At 47.1% G+C, this 15,172-nt stretch overlaps 1 protein-coding gene across 5 annotated transcripts in view; it reads left to right on the top strand.

Annotated features, from left to right (window-relative positions):
- The first annotated feature begins 11 nt into the window (after positions 1-11).
- Positions 12-15,172, top strand: part of ZER1 (zyg-11 related cell cycle regulator) — a 27,499-nt gene continuing 12,338 nt past the window's right edge. The window contains exons 1-11 of one of the 5 annotated variants that reach the window (XM_048822486.2): positions 31-168; positions 2,371-2,435; positions 4,459-4,592; positions 6,873-7,159; positions 7,978-8,128; positions 8,530-8,966; positions 10,761-10,937; positions 12,226-12,340; positions 12,924-13,070; positions 13,468-13,641; positions 14,234-14,449. In XM_048822486.2, the coding sequence (XP_048678443.1) occupies positions 7,002-7,159; positions 7,978-8,128; positions 8,530-8,966; positions 10,761-10,937; positions 12,226-12,340; positions 12,924-13,070; positions 13,468-13,641; positions 14,234-14,449 (1,575 nt within the window). In that variant the 5' untranslated portion in view covers positions 31-168; positions 2,371-2,435; positions 4,459-4,592; positions 6,873-7,001. Of the gene's footprint in view, positions 169-297; positions 320-2,370; positions 2,436-4,458; positions 4,593-6,872; positions 7,160-7,977; positions 8,129-8,529; positions 8,967-10,760; positions 10,938-12,225; positions 12,341-12,923; positions 13,071-13,467; positions 13,642-14,233; positions 14,450-15,172 lie in introns of those variants that run through there. The other 4 variants (XM_048822487.2, XM_075120317.1, XM_048822485.2 and 1 more) reach the window with 4 other exon arrangements.

Below are 15,172 nucleotides of genomic sequence, written 5' to 3'. Positions count from 1 at the left end.
CGGCTGGCGGAAGTGACGGGTGGATTTGTTGACAGCGGAGGCTGCTGCGGGGGGGGGGGGCAGGAGCGGACCCTGAGGCGGACACACAGACCCCCGCCCCCGGGGACCGGAACCGGAACGAACCTGGATCCCCTCTACCCAGAGAGCCGGGCAGGGGCCTCGGGCCAGGTGGGTGCCAGGGAGATCGGAGATAAGAGCATGCGGGGCTGACTCGTGGTACCGGCGCCCGGGGGGGACCCGATCCCGGATCCGCTCACTGCGGGGACCCCATCCCCCGGCTGCCGCGGGTCAGAGACCCAGGATCCACCCACTGTGCGGGGTGAGGGACGGGACCTGTCACACCCACTACTGCCCCGGGGAGGATACTTGACCATCCACCCAGCGGGGAGGGGGGGCATGGGAGGGAGCATTGTATCCTCTGGATCCACCCTCGGGAGACGTGATTCCCCACTCTGGGTGACCCCCTAAGAGAGGGGTAACCGTCCCCCCGTTACCAGGGATACCCAGCCGGACCCGTGCCCACTGGAAAGGAGCGAGCAAAGACCCTCCTCCTTTCCCAGGGTTGACACATGACCGAGGAGGATCCATGAGCTGCGCCTAAGCTATAGAGCCAATTTCCGTGGGACCTCTGCACGTCTTGAATGGCATTAAAGCAGCCCCAAAATGTCTTTGGGCACTTGTGCAAATGTATCATGACTCATTCATGACAATGTTGGAATACAATGTCCTGCAGGAGAGATCCTGTAAAAGGGTAACAGCTCTCATGAAACTGTTTAATGGGGCGACCTTTAAAACAGATTGGAAACAGGTACAGCAGCTCTTCCGGAGAGGCAGATGTAGGTAGTATTGCAGAAGGGAGTTTCACCCTGTCTGTCCCTTCCTTCAAGGGACAGAAAAACCTGATTTTGACAGGGACCATTCTGCAGGCTGGTGAAACAGCTCAAAATATCTTTGGAGGCCATTGCGATCTGGTGATGCACAGTGTTAATGCGAATCATAACAGGCTTTTCTGGAGATGTTTTACTGGGTGGGTGACCGTTGCGAACAGCACCAACAATCTTGTACTGTATTTTAACTTTAAAAGGAGTATCTGCGCCATAGTCATATACAAATGGCAACCTGTTCCCTGTTTATAATCTGTCTGATTTATAATGTTTGGTGTGGTCTGAGCAAAGGATGAGCACCAAAGAATTCCTAAATTCTCAGCACACTATGAATATTTTAACTGCTCTGTGCCTCATTTCCCCTACCTGTAAAATAGGGATGATATCTCCTGCATCAGTTGGGATGATCAGTTAGTATTTGTTAAGTGCTTTGGAACTGTGAAGTGCTGTGTAAATGCAATATAAATGAGCCATGCAGTTTTCCTTCAGAATGTAACCTATGCTGAGCTCTGGATTTACATTCAATCTGTTATTTTAAATAATCCCTTGTGATCTGTTCATGCTAATATTCGTTATGCCCTCTTTGTGGGCAAACTCATGATGCTGAAAGCCTTGCCAATCATCTTTGTAGCAGCAAATATGAAGGTTATGCACCTTGGCACTGAGCCACAATGAATCTGGCCTAGCCTCAAGTACCAGGCTGAAGAGAGCCTGTAATAGAAGAGGGGATTGATCTGAAGTCCAAGATACAAATTCTAACACAGGCATTCCTAAGTGTGAGAACAGCAGCACCAGGCCTCACATGTGGGTGAAGCTGGGAATGTCTTAAAAATGCAGATGTATCTCATAGAGGAGCAGCACCCACAGAAGCGGCTGTTTGGATCTGGGAGGCTAGGGGTGGAGGAATGCTGTGTCTCATAGTTTCCTTCATTTTGATGAATGCTAAGAGGGTGGTGTACTACTCCCCAGATGCCTTGGATGGGGCTGATGGCTCTAGCCAGCATGGGGCACACACTGGTTAACAAGCTTGTTTTAAATAACTCTGTCCCCTTGGATCAACCCTCTTCCAAGATGGAAGGGGATCTGCCAGGGTGGGAAATCAGTACTTGACTTGTGCAGTTGGGTTATAGTGGTCTCTTGGTCACTGAGTGCCTCACTGTTTGGATCCTCTGCACACCTTCCTCACACACATCCCTGACCCTTCACACATACCAGGCAGTTCATTGCCCACTTTGGAAACCATGGGTGACAATCTGGTAGCCAGGTAGACAACCAGCCAGCCAGCTAAGTGGTCTAGAAGAGCCCACACCTTATGATAATGGCGAGGCAGTATCTCTAGTTCGCTTACAAATATGGCGCCTATACCTAGTAAAAGCATGCAACATTGTGTTCCCATCAGAGATCCCCTTATTTCCCTGCTCCTTGTCCCCTTGTGCTCCTAGTTAGGAACTTCAGGGCAGGATCTTCTATTTTTGTGTTTGTACAGTGTCCAGCACAATGGGGCCCAAATCTCAACTGAAGCTTCTGGGCACTACTCTAATACACATAATGGTGAGTGCTCTTCTGTAGTGATGCTTTACTGTGACAGTTTAATCCCTATCCCCTAGATTAGAGTGGGGTGCCTTTTGCATATGGTAATAGTGGTGGTTCTTGGAAGCTAAGGGATTAAAGCACAGATCATTTCTGCGCCCCAGTTCTATGAAATATCAGAGTCAGCTGATTACATTGCAGTAGCATCCAACGGTGCTCATCAGGATTGGGACCCTATTGCACTAGACAATATACAAACGTATAGAAAGACACAGTCTGTGTCCTCTGTGAACTGGACTGAGACCCACCAACTCATTTCACATCCCTTTAGCTCCTTATACTGCACCCATCACCGGGGTATTGGAGCCATCAAGCAGCCACTGGGAGGTAATGACATTCAGTTGCTACCAACATGGCCCAGAATAGAATTGTGTGACCTGCAAGACCATCACTAGAAGTGAAAGGCTGCATCTCCCATTACCATCGTCTGAATTAACCAGATCCTATAAAAGATTTTTGTTGATTGCTGGGTTTAATTTTCTTTCTGTAAAGCCCATTTGTAACTGTTCTCGTTCTGAAACCTCTCTGTACCTTGGGCACAAGGTAGCAGAGCCCCCAACCTGCTTCTCCACCAGATAGTTTATTAAATGGGTTTTATGTCAGAATGCAGTAGGTTAAGATGAGAGTTTTGCGTTTGAAATTTGGGGAGGGGATTCTGCCCATTGCCTGGATATTTTATTTCCAGGGATGTTCATGGAAAGGAGAAGACACAAACCACTTCATATCCTCTGATGCTGAGAATCAGGTACATGCAGATCCAGAATACAGGAGCCAAATTCAGCCAAATTCAGGAAACTAGGGCTAGACTAGGTGGACGGCTGTTCCGAAACAAAGAGCAGTTCTGCTGATCTCTGCCTTTTTTCTTGAGTCGTTATTTTCCGTGTTGGGTTAATTACTTGTTTGGCTCTTGTTCCTGGCACTGAAGCGCATTCTCTAAAGGAGAATTAATGAGACACAGAAAGAAGAACGGAGTTTTGATTTGAAACTCCTGCTGCTACCTAGGTTGCACAGAAATCTGTCCTGAAGCAAAGGGAGGGATCAGAAGGCTGGAGCCTGGGCTGATAGGAAAGCTAAGCCACAGCTGTGCTCCTGTCTCCCATGGGGACCATTCAGTTCCTGAATCTGAGTGGTTACCTTATCCCTGAAGTCATGGTCAAAGCAGCAGACTACCTGACTGGAGCTTCTGAGGGGACAGGGCTGGTTCCTGATTGATCTACCTGCCTGATCTGACTGGTGCCTTCCTGTGGGGCAGTGGCTACAGTGGAGAATCCTGTGTTAACCAATTGGAGTTAAAACAACGAGGAGTCCTTGTGGCACCTTAGAGACTAACAAATTTATTTGGACATAAGCTTTCGTGTGATATAACAAAGTGGGTATAGCCCACAAAAGCTTATGCCAAATAAATTTGTTAGTCTCTGAGGTGCTACAAGGACTCCTCGTTGTTTTTACTAATACAAACTAACATGGCTACTCCTTTCTAACCTGTCACAGTGCAACTGGAGTTAGTTATAACATGGTGATGATGAAGAAAATAGCCTGGGAACGCTTTAAGGAATGACTCCCCATGAGAGGAGGGACAGGGAGAGAGACTGAGTCAATGTTTGCTGTTTTGTCCTTCTGCACTGAGTGTGCTGCTCTCTGGAATCCCATGATGAAAAGCAAAGACTGGATGTTACAGACATTTTGCAACACCTTCCAGAGCAACAGCTGCTCTGGGACTGGAGAGAAGGAGCATGGCCATCAGACTCCTCAGTGGTGCTGTGATCACTACTTGCACAGTACTTTGGGGGTGGAATCAGCTAACTCTGCACTTCAGCTGTCAGTAATTTTTTGGGGGGATGTAGGTGATAGCCTTGGATTTGAAGCATAGGCCTGGGAGTCAGGAGATATGGGTTCTATTCCCAGCTGTGCCATAGATTCAGTGCATAACTTCAGGCGAATTTGCTTCAACTCTCTGTGACTTGGTTTTCCCATCTATCTATAGAAATGGGAGAATAGTTCTATTTCCCAGGGTGCTGGTGGTTAATTCATGGTTATAAAGTGCTTTGAGAACCTTTGATGAAAGCTGCTATAGAAGAGCGGTCTCAGGCGCCTAACTCTGTCTCTGCCACAACCCAGGTAAGTTATTGGTGCTCGTGGTCATCTCGGGTTTTCATTGCTTTGCTTTTCCCATGTGGGGAGTGAGTTATAGTTAAAGGAAGATGGGGGTACAATATCCCACATCAGTGATGGCATGCAGCATGTAACCTCAGTGTTTATTGTGCACACACAAGAAAGCAGTGCAAGGACCTCTATAAAAACCCAAATGAGACACTAAACATGATGCAAATGCTGTGCTGTATGGAAAAGAAGACAGCAGAGGATTCAAGAGAGAGCAGATTTCTATCACTTTGTGGGTGATATCCTGGTCTGGCTCAAGCTGGAAGCAGCAGCAGGGAGAGAAAGATGTTTTAACTGCGGCTCGGTGACCCCTTGCTGGCTGGTCCATGAGGCACCATTAACAGGGTACCACAGAGGAGCCTTCTCCTTTCCTCCCAGATGCAGGGTGCTGCTGTGGGTCAAGAGTGTGGTCTGGAGTTGTGCCTTATTAGGAAGCAACTAGCCAGGTAGTTGGAGAGGGTGGCTTGGGACACAATCCTCAGGGGTGTACAGATGGGCCTGAACCAACATAGGCAATCTGAAACTGTTAAGACAGGGTGCAGATGAAATGTCTGCCCTTGAAGGGGAAGATGCCACAAATGCCTTTTTAATTGTTGCCTTTAAGTTCAACACTTGTCAAGAAACTTCTTTCTGATGTTTAGATGGCAACAGCTAACAAAACGTCTGTATGGTACCACCTTATCTAACAACCACCCATCTCATGCACTTTCTGTCTGAATGTATACACAAGGTTTCTAGTGCCTGTTTTTGCTTCTATACAATGTATAAAGAAGGCTTGAAAGTGTTTATTTAAAAAAAAAAGTTTTGGTTTTGTGTGTGCCTCTGATTTTACACTAGAAATTCAGATGTCTAGCATGTCTGTCATGGTTATCCCAAGAGTCAAGAGAGTGAAAGCTGAGCAGTGGAGAAGGGAAGGGATTTTTAGTACAGCTGCTTAAAACACTTAACTCCAATAGTTAATGAAAATTTCAGCAAAAATATGTTTTATGTTAAAGATTTGCCCACATTCGTGCTCTCTCTCACATGCTTCCTTCAGGTAATATGTGATAAACATTTCTGAGACTCCCAAGAAGTTCTCCTGCAACAGCAAGGAGACCAGACTTTGCATTTCTGATATTTCTTAGATGAAAAACAAACAGGAAAAACCCTCAAACATTTCTGACTGTCTTTATGCATTGTAAAGTAAAACAAAGCCCCCAGCCCAATTCTTTTTACAGGTCAGCTTTAAAGCCCCAGCTCCTCTGAGAACCTGATCCGGCAAATGCTTACACATGGGACTACTCACAAGTAATATTATTCATGCGTATATGTGACTACAGGATCAGACCCTTCATTGTATTAAAAATAATGTCACTGCCCTGTTCTTGTAACTGTATCTCTGTGCCTGCATGGAGCCCCATTGACTTTGCAGGGGTTCAGTCACACAGAGCCCAGTTGGCTTCATTAGGGCTTTATGCAGAGGTAGGAGTCTGCCCATAAGGGAAGAATTGCAGGAATGTGGCTTTTGTTACTGACAAGACCTCAGAGAAATAAAATGGAGGGAAGTTATACAGATTGATCTTTCTTTCCTATGTACACTTTGCATTTCACTCAGCTTGGAAAATAAAAGTAGACCAATCAGTTTGGTCCCTACTCAGTTTCATATCCTGCTTCTGAGGTGCTGGTATAATGCTGTGGGTTTGGAGCTTTCAGCACTGCAGGGGAAGGTTCAAATTAAGTACAAAGCAAAGCAGTTTAACTGAAATGAAAATAAATAGAATCCTAGATGTTAGAGATGGGGCAAGCTGCTAAGTCCCATCAAGTCTGCATGCTGGATTGTGCCCTGGAGTATATTTTCTAGTGATCTGCTCAGTCTAGTATTATGTGACTCAAGCAATGTGGCTTCCCCCACTTCCCTCTAAGAGGCTCATCTTCAGACAGATGCAGCTCACTGCTTGGAAGCTTTTTTCTAATATTTAACCTAATTAATGAACATGTGTCCCATTAACTAACTAACCTTTATAGCATCATGGAAGCCTGGGGAGGAGTATTCCCATTTTACTGGAGGAGAAACTGAGGCATAGAGAGGTTAAGGGCATTATTTGCAAATGGCCAAACATCTGCAATTCTCTTTGCCATCAACAGGTGACTGGTCCATGAACCTAGCCATCAGTGTCCCCCTAAGCACTGGCAGATTTTCAGGGTACTTTCCAATGTACTTTTCTTTTATCTGATTGTCTGTCTTTTGTCTGCCTGCAGATGTCCTAATGTCCCTGTAAATCCAGCTGGGAATCTCCTGAGGTTGGGGGGCAGGGATCCCTTGAATTGAAAAGCTTCCTTCTGCCACAGTTCCCTGCTCCCCCTGCCCACCACCACTGTTCCCTGAAGATGGCATCTGACAGCCCAGAGTCGCTGATGACATTATGCACAGACTATTGCCTCCGCAACCTGGAGGGGACCCTCTGCTACCTACTGGACAATGAGACTCTCCGGCTTCACCCCGATGTCTTCCTGCCGAGTGAGATCTGTGACAAGCTCGTCAATGAGTACGTGATTGGCTTGTGTGGGTGCTGCTGTCCATCGGGGATGGAAGCTGGAGGAAGAAGCCAGGACTCGAGGGGAGAGATGCATACACTTTACACTTATTTCTGCTTGATTCTTACATTAGAAATGTAGCTTTTGCCTAGCTTGTTTTTCCTGGAAAGCTCTATGATTGACTGGAGAACAAATAGGGGTGTGCCCTTACAGGCACCATGTCTGGGAAAGCTGATGGGGGAAAGAGATCTATGTTTATACAGCACCCACCACAATGGGGTCCTGGTCTGTCCCATTTTCTGGTCCTCCAGGGAGAGCTCCAACAAACTCAGAAAGATTTCATAGCTTAGAAAAAGTAATGGGGGGAAAGGGGAAACATTGTTTTTTAAATGGAAAAATTCAAACCCCAGGGTGGAAAATAAAGAAAAATACTTATTTTCTTGGATCTCTTTCAGTTCCAAGAATCTTGGGTGTTACTTGTAACAACAGTAGGAAAGAAAATGTTGAGATGCAAGTGTGATTGTTATATTAGTGAGGTATTAGACCTGGGACTTGATTCTCCATTGGCTTTAAGCACCACTATGCTGCATTACAGTATAGAGGGCCTTTAAAGTCAGCAGATTCCAACACCATCCTAGCCTTGTCCAGGGAATGCCCGTGGTGTCAGGGGGCATTCCCTGGACAGGCCACCCATGGGCTATCCCACGAGATCAGAGGGAGAGTCTCTCACACACACATGTTTTCTTGTGGCTATAGCTGTGATGAAAATCCTACCAGGTGTGCCCATATCAACACCACTGATGAGCTAACCCTGTTACCTCTCATGTAGGTATGTGGAGCTGGTGAATGCAGACAGCATCTTTGAACCCCATGAGAGCTTCTTCACCCTGTTCTCAGATCCTCGGAGCACCAGGCTAGCACGAATCCATTTGCGGGAGGACGTAGTGCAGGACCAGGACCTGGAAGCCATCAGAAAGCAGGTGGTATTGCATCTATGTCTTCCTAGCTGTCACTCTGCAGCAACCCACAGCAGGAACCACTCACAATGCTCAGGGAGAACCATAGATTACTTGTGCTTATTACCTGCTTTATCAGAATCCTAGCTGTGGGAGAACTTGAGGCTTCTCCATCCCCAGCCTTTCACAGCAGGAGTTGCTACAGGGAATGGAGTGGGAGCACTGGCTGTGTGGGAGCTCAGAGGACTCTAGTCCTACTCCTAGTTGCTCCCAGCAGGAGCCACTATAGGGAACAGTGTGGAAATGCTGGCTGTGTGAGAGCTGAGTACTCCAGACCCAGCCTTTCCCAGCAAGAGTTGCTGTAGGGACTGGTGTAGGAACACTGACAGTGAAGTAATTCTAACATTTTGGCTTCCTGCTTCCAGGACCTTGTTGAGCTATCCCTGATTAACTGTGAGAAGCTGACAGCCAAGAGCCTGCAGACCCTACTGAGCTTCAGCCACACTCTAGTTTCTCTTAGCCTCTTTGGCTGCAGTAATCTCTTCTACGAGGAAGAGAACCCAGGAGGCTGTGAAGACGACTGCCTGGTGAACCCCACTCGCCAAGTCTTGGTCAAGGACTTTACCTTCGAGGGCTTCAGCCGCTTGCGCTTCCTGAACCTGGGCCGTATGACCGAGGGGGTGAACGTGGAGACACTGCTTCGACCTTTGGCCTCCCTCACTGCCCTGGATCTCTCTGGGATCCAGCTCAATGATGTGGCATTTCTGACCCAGTGGAAGGACAGTCTGGTTTCCGTAGTGCTTTACAACATGGACCTTTCAGAGGAGCACATCCAAGTGATCTCACAGCTCCGCAAGCTCAGGTCAGCAGATGCCTCCCTCCTCACTTGTTCTTTCTTCACTGGGAGTTGCAGGTGCTCAGAGCTGCTCAGGATTGAGCCCCTATGGTGATTTTCTGAGAGCATTTTCCCCATCCCAGATCTTAGGTTTGTGGTGGTGGAGGAACTGAGCTTTCCCTCAAAGGCACTTGATCATTCACTTCCTTTACATCCCAAAGCCCTTGCTGAAGGCCGTTGAGGTTTTTCCTGCATAAGGACAGCAAGATCAAGTACTCAGAGGGGGCTCCCTATGTTTATACCTGATCCTCAGTCAAAATTACTCCTGGTCTGTGGGCACACTTGGATGCTGGTATCACAGCAATAATTTCAGTGTGAAACCAAAACTGACTCCCACAAGTTGCTTATCGAATGAGGAAGTCCAATGTTTAAGCCTGACTCACAGATAAGAGAAAAATTTAGCAATCAGTGGTTGGCTTGAATCATCTGATCACTGAGCACCACCAAAGTCCATTGAATGTGAAATAAGCAGCAGATCTTACTGCTCTGAGCGCAGAGTTAGGGAAAGAGGATGATCCAGGAAACAATGTCATCCAAAGCAAATAGGCACCCCTGGCCTACCAGTGAGAATTAGTGCTGTCACATGACTCCATAGCTGCAAACAGTGAGCACCACAGTCACCAGCGAAACTGCACATTTGCTATCAGGAATAGAATGCAGGACTTTCTGGTCCAAAACCACAGGGCTTTACCATTCAAATTAAAGGAGCCTGTCCACCAGTCTTATCACTTATAGTCTTGTAGGCTGTGGTTACTAGGGGGCACCATGTTCATACACGTTAGACGTGTCAGAAAAGCACCAGAGGTAAAATTTTCAAAAGCATCCAAGTGACTTAGGAGCTAATTCCCATTTTTAAAGTGATGTAAGTTCCTAAGTCCTGCTGATTTTTTGTTGACTTCAACTCTTAAGTGCCCAAGTCACTTTAAAAATGGGAATTAGGCTCCTAAGTCACATATGCCCTTTAGAAAATTCCAACCTATGTGTCTTTAATCACTAATGTGCAACCCAGTCCTTCTCTCTCTCTCACACACATTCTGGTAGGAATGTACCTGACCATCTGTCCAGTAGGGGGTACTGGAGCCACAACATGCCCCCTGTGGGTAGGCAGTTGTACTGATGAAGTGTATTACTATTATTACATGGTTTATTAATTTAATTTTATGTTGTGTTTTTCATATAACATCAAACATTTAAAACTGTAGGGCAATGGTGCTGGTGTAATAGAGATTATTAAGATCTCTGTACAGTGTCATGGATACAACAATATCCAGTCTGGAAAAGAAAGAGACAAAGGGAGGAATCAGAGAGCTTCTGTCATTCATTTTGGGAGATGAGGTAACACACCTTTCTGGGGATGAGAAGATCTTCTGGTGCAATTTGATCACCAGGTAGAAGATATGTAGCCAGTTCCATGGTTAGAGAAATGATCAGATGCCTGTTTATGTTGAAGACTGGGAAGGTAGGTTGCTCAGCCTACAGTAGTTGCCATTCTGGTCATTTAGCTGAGTAATTCTTTATACTCCATTCTGGACAGGCCCCCACCAGGGATCTGTTAGTGTATAATCCAAGGGTACTGGGTGCACTTAGGTTATACACAAGACTCCATCCTGCTGCTAGTTCCACAGAGTCACATCCCTGTATCTTGGAAAATCAGCAGTTGTGCTTGTGAATGGTCTCTGCAGGGCTGGGTTTGACCTGGAAGGATGGGGGAAGCCCCACATGATGCTCTCCAGACTCTTAGATGCTTGCTCTCATTTTCAGGCACTTGGATATTTCCCGAGACCGCCTGTCCAGTTATTACAAATTCAAGCTGACCCGGCGGGTGCTGAGCCTGTTTGTGGATAACCTGGTAAACCTCTCCTCACTAGATATCTCAGGGCACACCATGCTGGAGAACTGCACCATCTCAAGCATTGAGGAGAAAGTGGGTCAGACAAGGTAAGGCTAGAAGGCCAGGCAGGGATGGAGGTCACTGTGGATCTGTGGGAGGGGAAATTTCATTGAAAGCTGCAGCAAGGACAAATCTCTCTGTTGGGCTTTAGAATTCTTTAGAACTATTAATAATAACAAGAAAAAGAGATTTGTCACAAATTTCTAGTGACTCTAAAGCCTCTCTCCAAGTGGGATTGATCACCATGGATGAGGGCTTCAGAATAGTCGTTAATTAGCCCTACCTGGCTTTCATTCACATCCACATAGGTTTTGCAGCTGTCCTTTTCCTTATACATTACTCACATACTGATAGCTGTAAAAATAGTTTATATATCATCCACTTCCCTCCAAAAAGACCACAAAGCCCTCCACAAACTGTACTCAAGTAACTCTTGTCCACCACTGAAATGCAGTGAGTTGTGGGGAGGAGCACAGCAGCCTTCCTGCATCAGCTTCACTACACAACACTTTTTAGAAGGGTTAGCAAAGAATTACTTCTGCAGTTGAAATAACTGCAGGTATTTTAAGGAGCTCGAATTTACAATGCTAATATTGAGATTTGTCAATACCACCCCCAATGAGAGCCTAACTTCCTTAGGCCCCTTTGAAAATCCCAACCAGCATCTACAGGGAGCACTATTATCTCTCGCTCCAAATCAGCCAGGAATTTTGCCCTCCCATATTCTGAGCTGTTACAGTGTGAAAGCAAAACTGCTGTGCGCAGCACTGGCTTCTTTACAGAATTTGTGGAGAACGTTGGCTGTAGATCTTCAAGGAGTACGGCGGTGATGCAGCAATCACTGCTGATAGTGTTCTGAGTCAATTCTGACCCAGTGCTTCATTGTAATGAGAGGGGTGTTGAGCTGATGGCAATCCTTCAGAGGAGACATAAAATCAGGTTCCTGACTATTTATGATCATTAGAAATCCCATGGCCCTTTTTATAACAATCAGTTGTACCCCTGCTGTCCTAGCCGAACTTGGGTAACTATAGTCTCCCTGCCTGAATTCCTAACGTCGTTTCTGTTGGACACATTCACTTCTTGTGCAGACCAGTAGGGATCATCTGTGATGAAAGGTCCCATCAAGGAGTATGATGTGACTGCCTTTAAAGATGCGATTGTCTTTAAGAAACCCTAACCAGGATTTTGATGGGATATGACTGAATTTAGACCCAGTTACTCTGGCTTGTTGTGAAGTGTAATCAAAGCAGGCAGGGAGCTCTGTAACTATCTTTGTGCTGGAGGGAGCTGAATAAGCAGAGCTCAGACATGGACGATCTCTTCTTTTCCCAGCATTGAGCCATCAAAGAGCAGCATTGCCCCCTTCAGGGATCTGAAACGACCGCTTCAGTTCCTGGGCCTCTTTGAGACCTCTCTTTGCCGTCTGACGCATATTCCAGCCTACAAGGTAAAGGGCCAATGGAAAAATTCTCAAAAGGGGTCTGAAGTTAGAGAGTCTGCCAGCATATCAGAACTCTCAGGCTCTGTGGAAGTGATCCATGGCCTTTTGAACTATGGGTCCCCCTGCTGGAAGAATGCTGCAGTGGTGCAAGGTCCGTGCCCCATGCAATGTTTGTGAGGGCTAAAAACAGCCGTTTAGAAAGGAGCCTGGTAAAGACCCACATGCACCCTGTCCATTCCCAACCCTGCTTCTAGCACAAAGGGCACTCGACAACGGGTGTCTGAGGCTTAAGAAGTAGCCATACATAACTCTGCAAAGAGATACCACCCTGCCCTGCAGGAACCACTTCCTGCAAGGTTGGGCTGAGAGGTAACTCAGCCTGTGTGCTGATATCTTGGGCCTCATCAGAATGAATCCTGCTAGCTGTATAGAAAAGGGCTGAGAGAGTGCATGCACCATTTGAGCTGCCACCTACAGACTCCTCTCACTGCGGATCCCCCATTCTCTTGCTGGCCTCTCTCTTGAACGACCCCCTCCCTTGCTGGTCTCTTCCTCTCTGGACATGATTTTTTTCTTTCCTTGCTGCCAGGTGAGTGGGGACAAGAATGAAGAGCAGGTGCTGAATGCTATCGAGACATACACCGAACACCGGCCCGAAATCACATCCCGGGCCATCAATCTCCTTTTTGATATCGCCCGCATCGAGCGCTGCAACCAGCTGCTGAGAGCACTGCAGGTGAGCACAGAGGCACTTACCCACAGGCAGTGCTCACCTCCCTTGAGCACAGTCAGATTTAGGGGGAGGAGGATTTTACAGCACAAAAATCAAACCTTTCCCCATGACTTAGGGCTTGATCCAAACCCCATTAAAGTCAAAGGAAAGATTACCATTTCCTTTGACTTCAATGAGCTTTGGATCAGGGTCCTAAAGAGGAAGTTCCAGTAGCATGATGGAAATAGGGTCCTTGATTTTAGAAGGTGTCTTATGATCTCATTGAACAGACTATTCCAGCTGTGCCTGTGCTCTTCGTCCCTTGAAGCTTGTATTGGTCTTTGCCTGCGTAGGGGTAACGGTTACATGGGGGCTCAGCTGGGACTAAATGGCACTAAAAGCTCCCGTTGTTTCTTTGTAGCTGGTGATCACAGCTCTCAAGTGTCACAAGTACGATAAGAATATCCAGGTGACTGGGAGCGCAGCCCTTTTCTATCTAACAAATTCAGAGTATCGGATGGAGCAGAGCGTGAAGCTGCGGCGTCAGGTGATCCAGGTGGTGCTGAATGGCATGGAGTCTTACCAGGAAGTGACAGTAAGAGCTCAGTCAACTTCACCATGTTCTCACTGTTCTCCCTCTTCCTTTTCTCCCAGTAACAGGCCATTTCCAGTACTTTGTACCTTCTGGGCGCTTTGAGCCTATTGAATGTGTACCACGGCATGCCCTAGAGAAGCCGTTGCCTATATCTGGTCATGAATTCACTTTATGGGTGCGTGGGTGCAATTTTATTTGGGACCTACATTGTACATGTGATGGCGACATAGTTCTGTAGTAATATGGGGGAAGAAAGAGGCGATAGTGGTGCATGTGTATTTGTGGCAAAGGTGACTGGCTTTGGATTGCATGTGGAGCGTGCAGGTGGTGGTGGGGTTGGGTAGCAGATGGAGAGTGTGCATGCGGTGAGAGGGTTGAGCTGTAGGCTGGTGAAGCTATGGTGTGGGGAGTGCATATGCAGCGTGGTGTTGGGTTGGAGGGTGATGCATGTGTGTGTGGTGTTTGTGTTGAGATGGAAGACAGTGACAATGTTGTGTGGCATCTGTACATGTGCTTATGGGGTTTTGCACATACTTGTAGGATGATCCGTCTTGTCAGCCCACCCTCAGCTTGCTCTGCTTCCCCCCGCTAGGTGCAGCGGAACTGCTGCCTGACGCTGTGTAACTTCAGCATCCCAGAGGAGCTGGAATTTCAGTACCGCCGTGTCAACGAGCTGCTGCTGAACATCCTGAACCCTACTCGGCAGGATGAGTCCATCCAGCGCATTGCTGTACACCTCTGCAATGCCTTGGTCTGCCAAGTGGACAATGACCATAAGGAGGCTGTGGGCAAGATGGGGTTTGTCATGGTTGGTATGGTCCCAGGATGGCTGCTAATCCCTACCCCAGACTGGGCTAGAGTCCTGTGTGAACGTACTTTCTGAGACTTCCATTGGACGTGTCCGTGGAGTAGGTCCAGTAAATAATCCAGCCCCCGAGGATCATAGAAAAGTATTGCAGTCAAGGAAAGCAAGAGTCCTAGCAGTGCTGTCCTATCATGGAATTCACCATCCTTAAGCTGAGCCCCTTGAAAATGTGCCAGCAAGGGAAGTTATTACTTTCTTGATGTGCTGTTAGAGGTAGTGTCTGTTTGAGGGCAGGGGAGGAGGCATGATCTCAACACAAGGCCAGGAGTCATGACTCCTGAGTTCTAATCTTGGCTCTGCTACAGATTTATCGTGTGGCCTTGGGTAAGCCCCATAACCTCTCTGTCCAGTCTCTCCATCAGTAGAAGGCAGACCGTCCCAAAGAAAAGTAATGTTGGATGGGGTGGGCTTCACACTGGGCAATATCGTTTTCCTCCTAGAAACATAAAAAAATGTTGTTTCTGCAACTAGCACAATCCTCCTGTGAACAATGTAAGGGTTTTCTTTTGGACATGTCTGAGTAACAACCTTGCCCCTGCTTTTCGATACAAAATGGCCCAGCAGGTCAGGAAGGCTCTCCTGCCTCTCCAGAGATAGGAAAAGCTGCTGCCCATTTGGAGATAATAAAATCTGCAGAACCTTTCCATTGTGGTTACTGCATGGACA

This window comes from Caretta caretta, chromosome 16 (genome assembly GCF_965140235.1).
Source record: "Caretta caretta isolate rCarCar2 chromosome 16, rCarCar1.hap1, whole genome shotgun sequence".
Classification (NCBI taxonomy): Eukaryota; Metazoa; Chordata; order Testudines; family Cheloniidae; genus Caretta; species Caretta caretta.
Note: the sequence above shows the minus strand (reverse complement) of the source record. Positions and strands in the feature narration are given on the sequence as shown.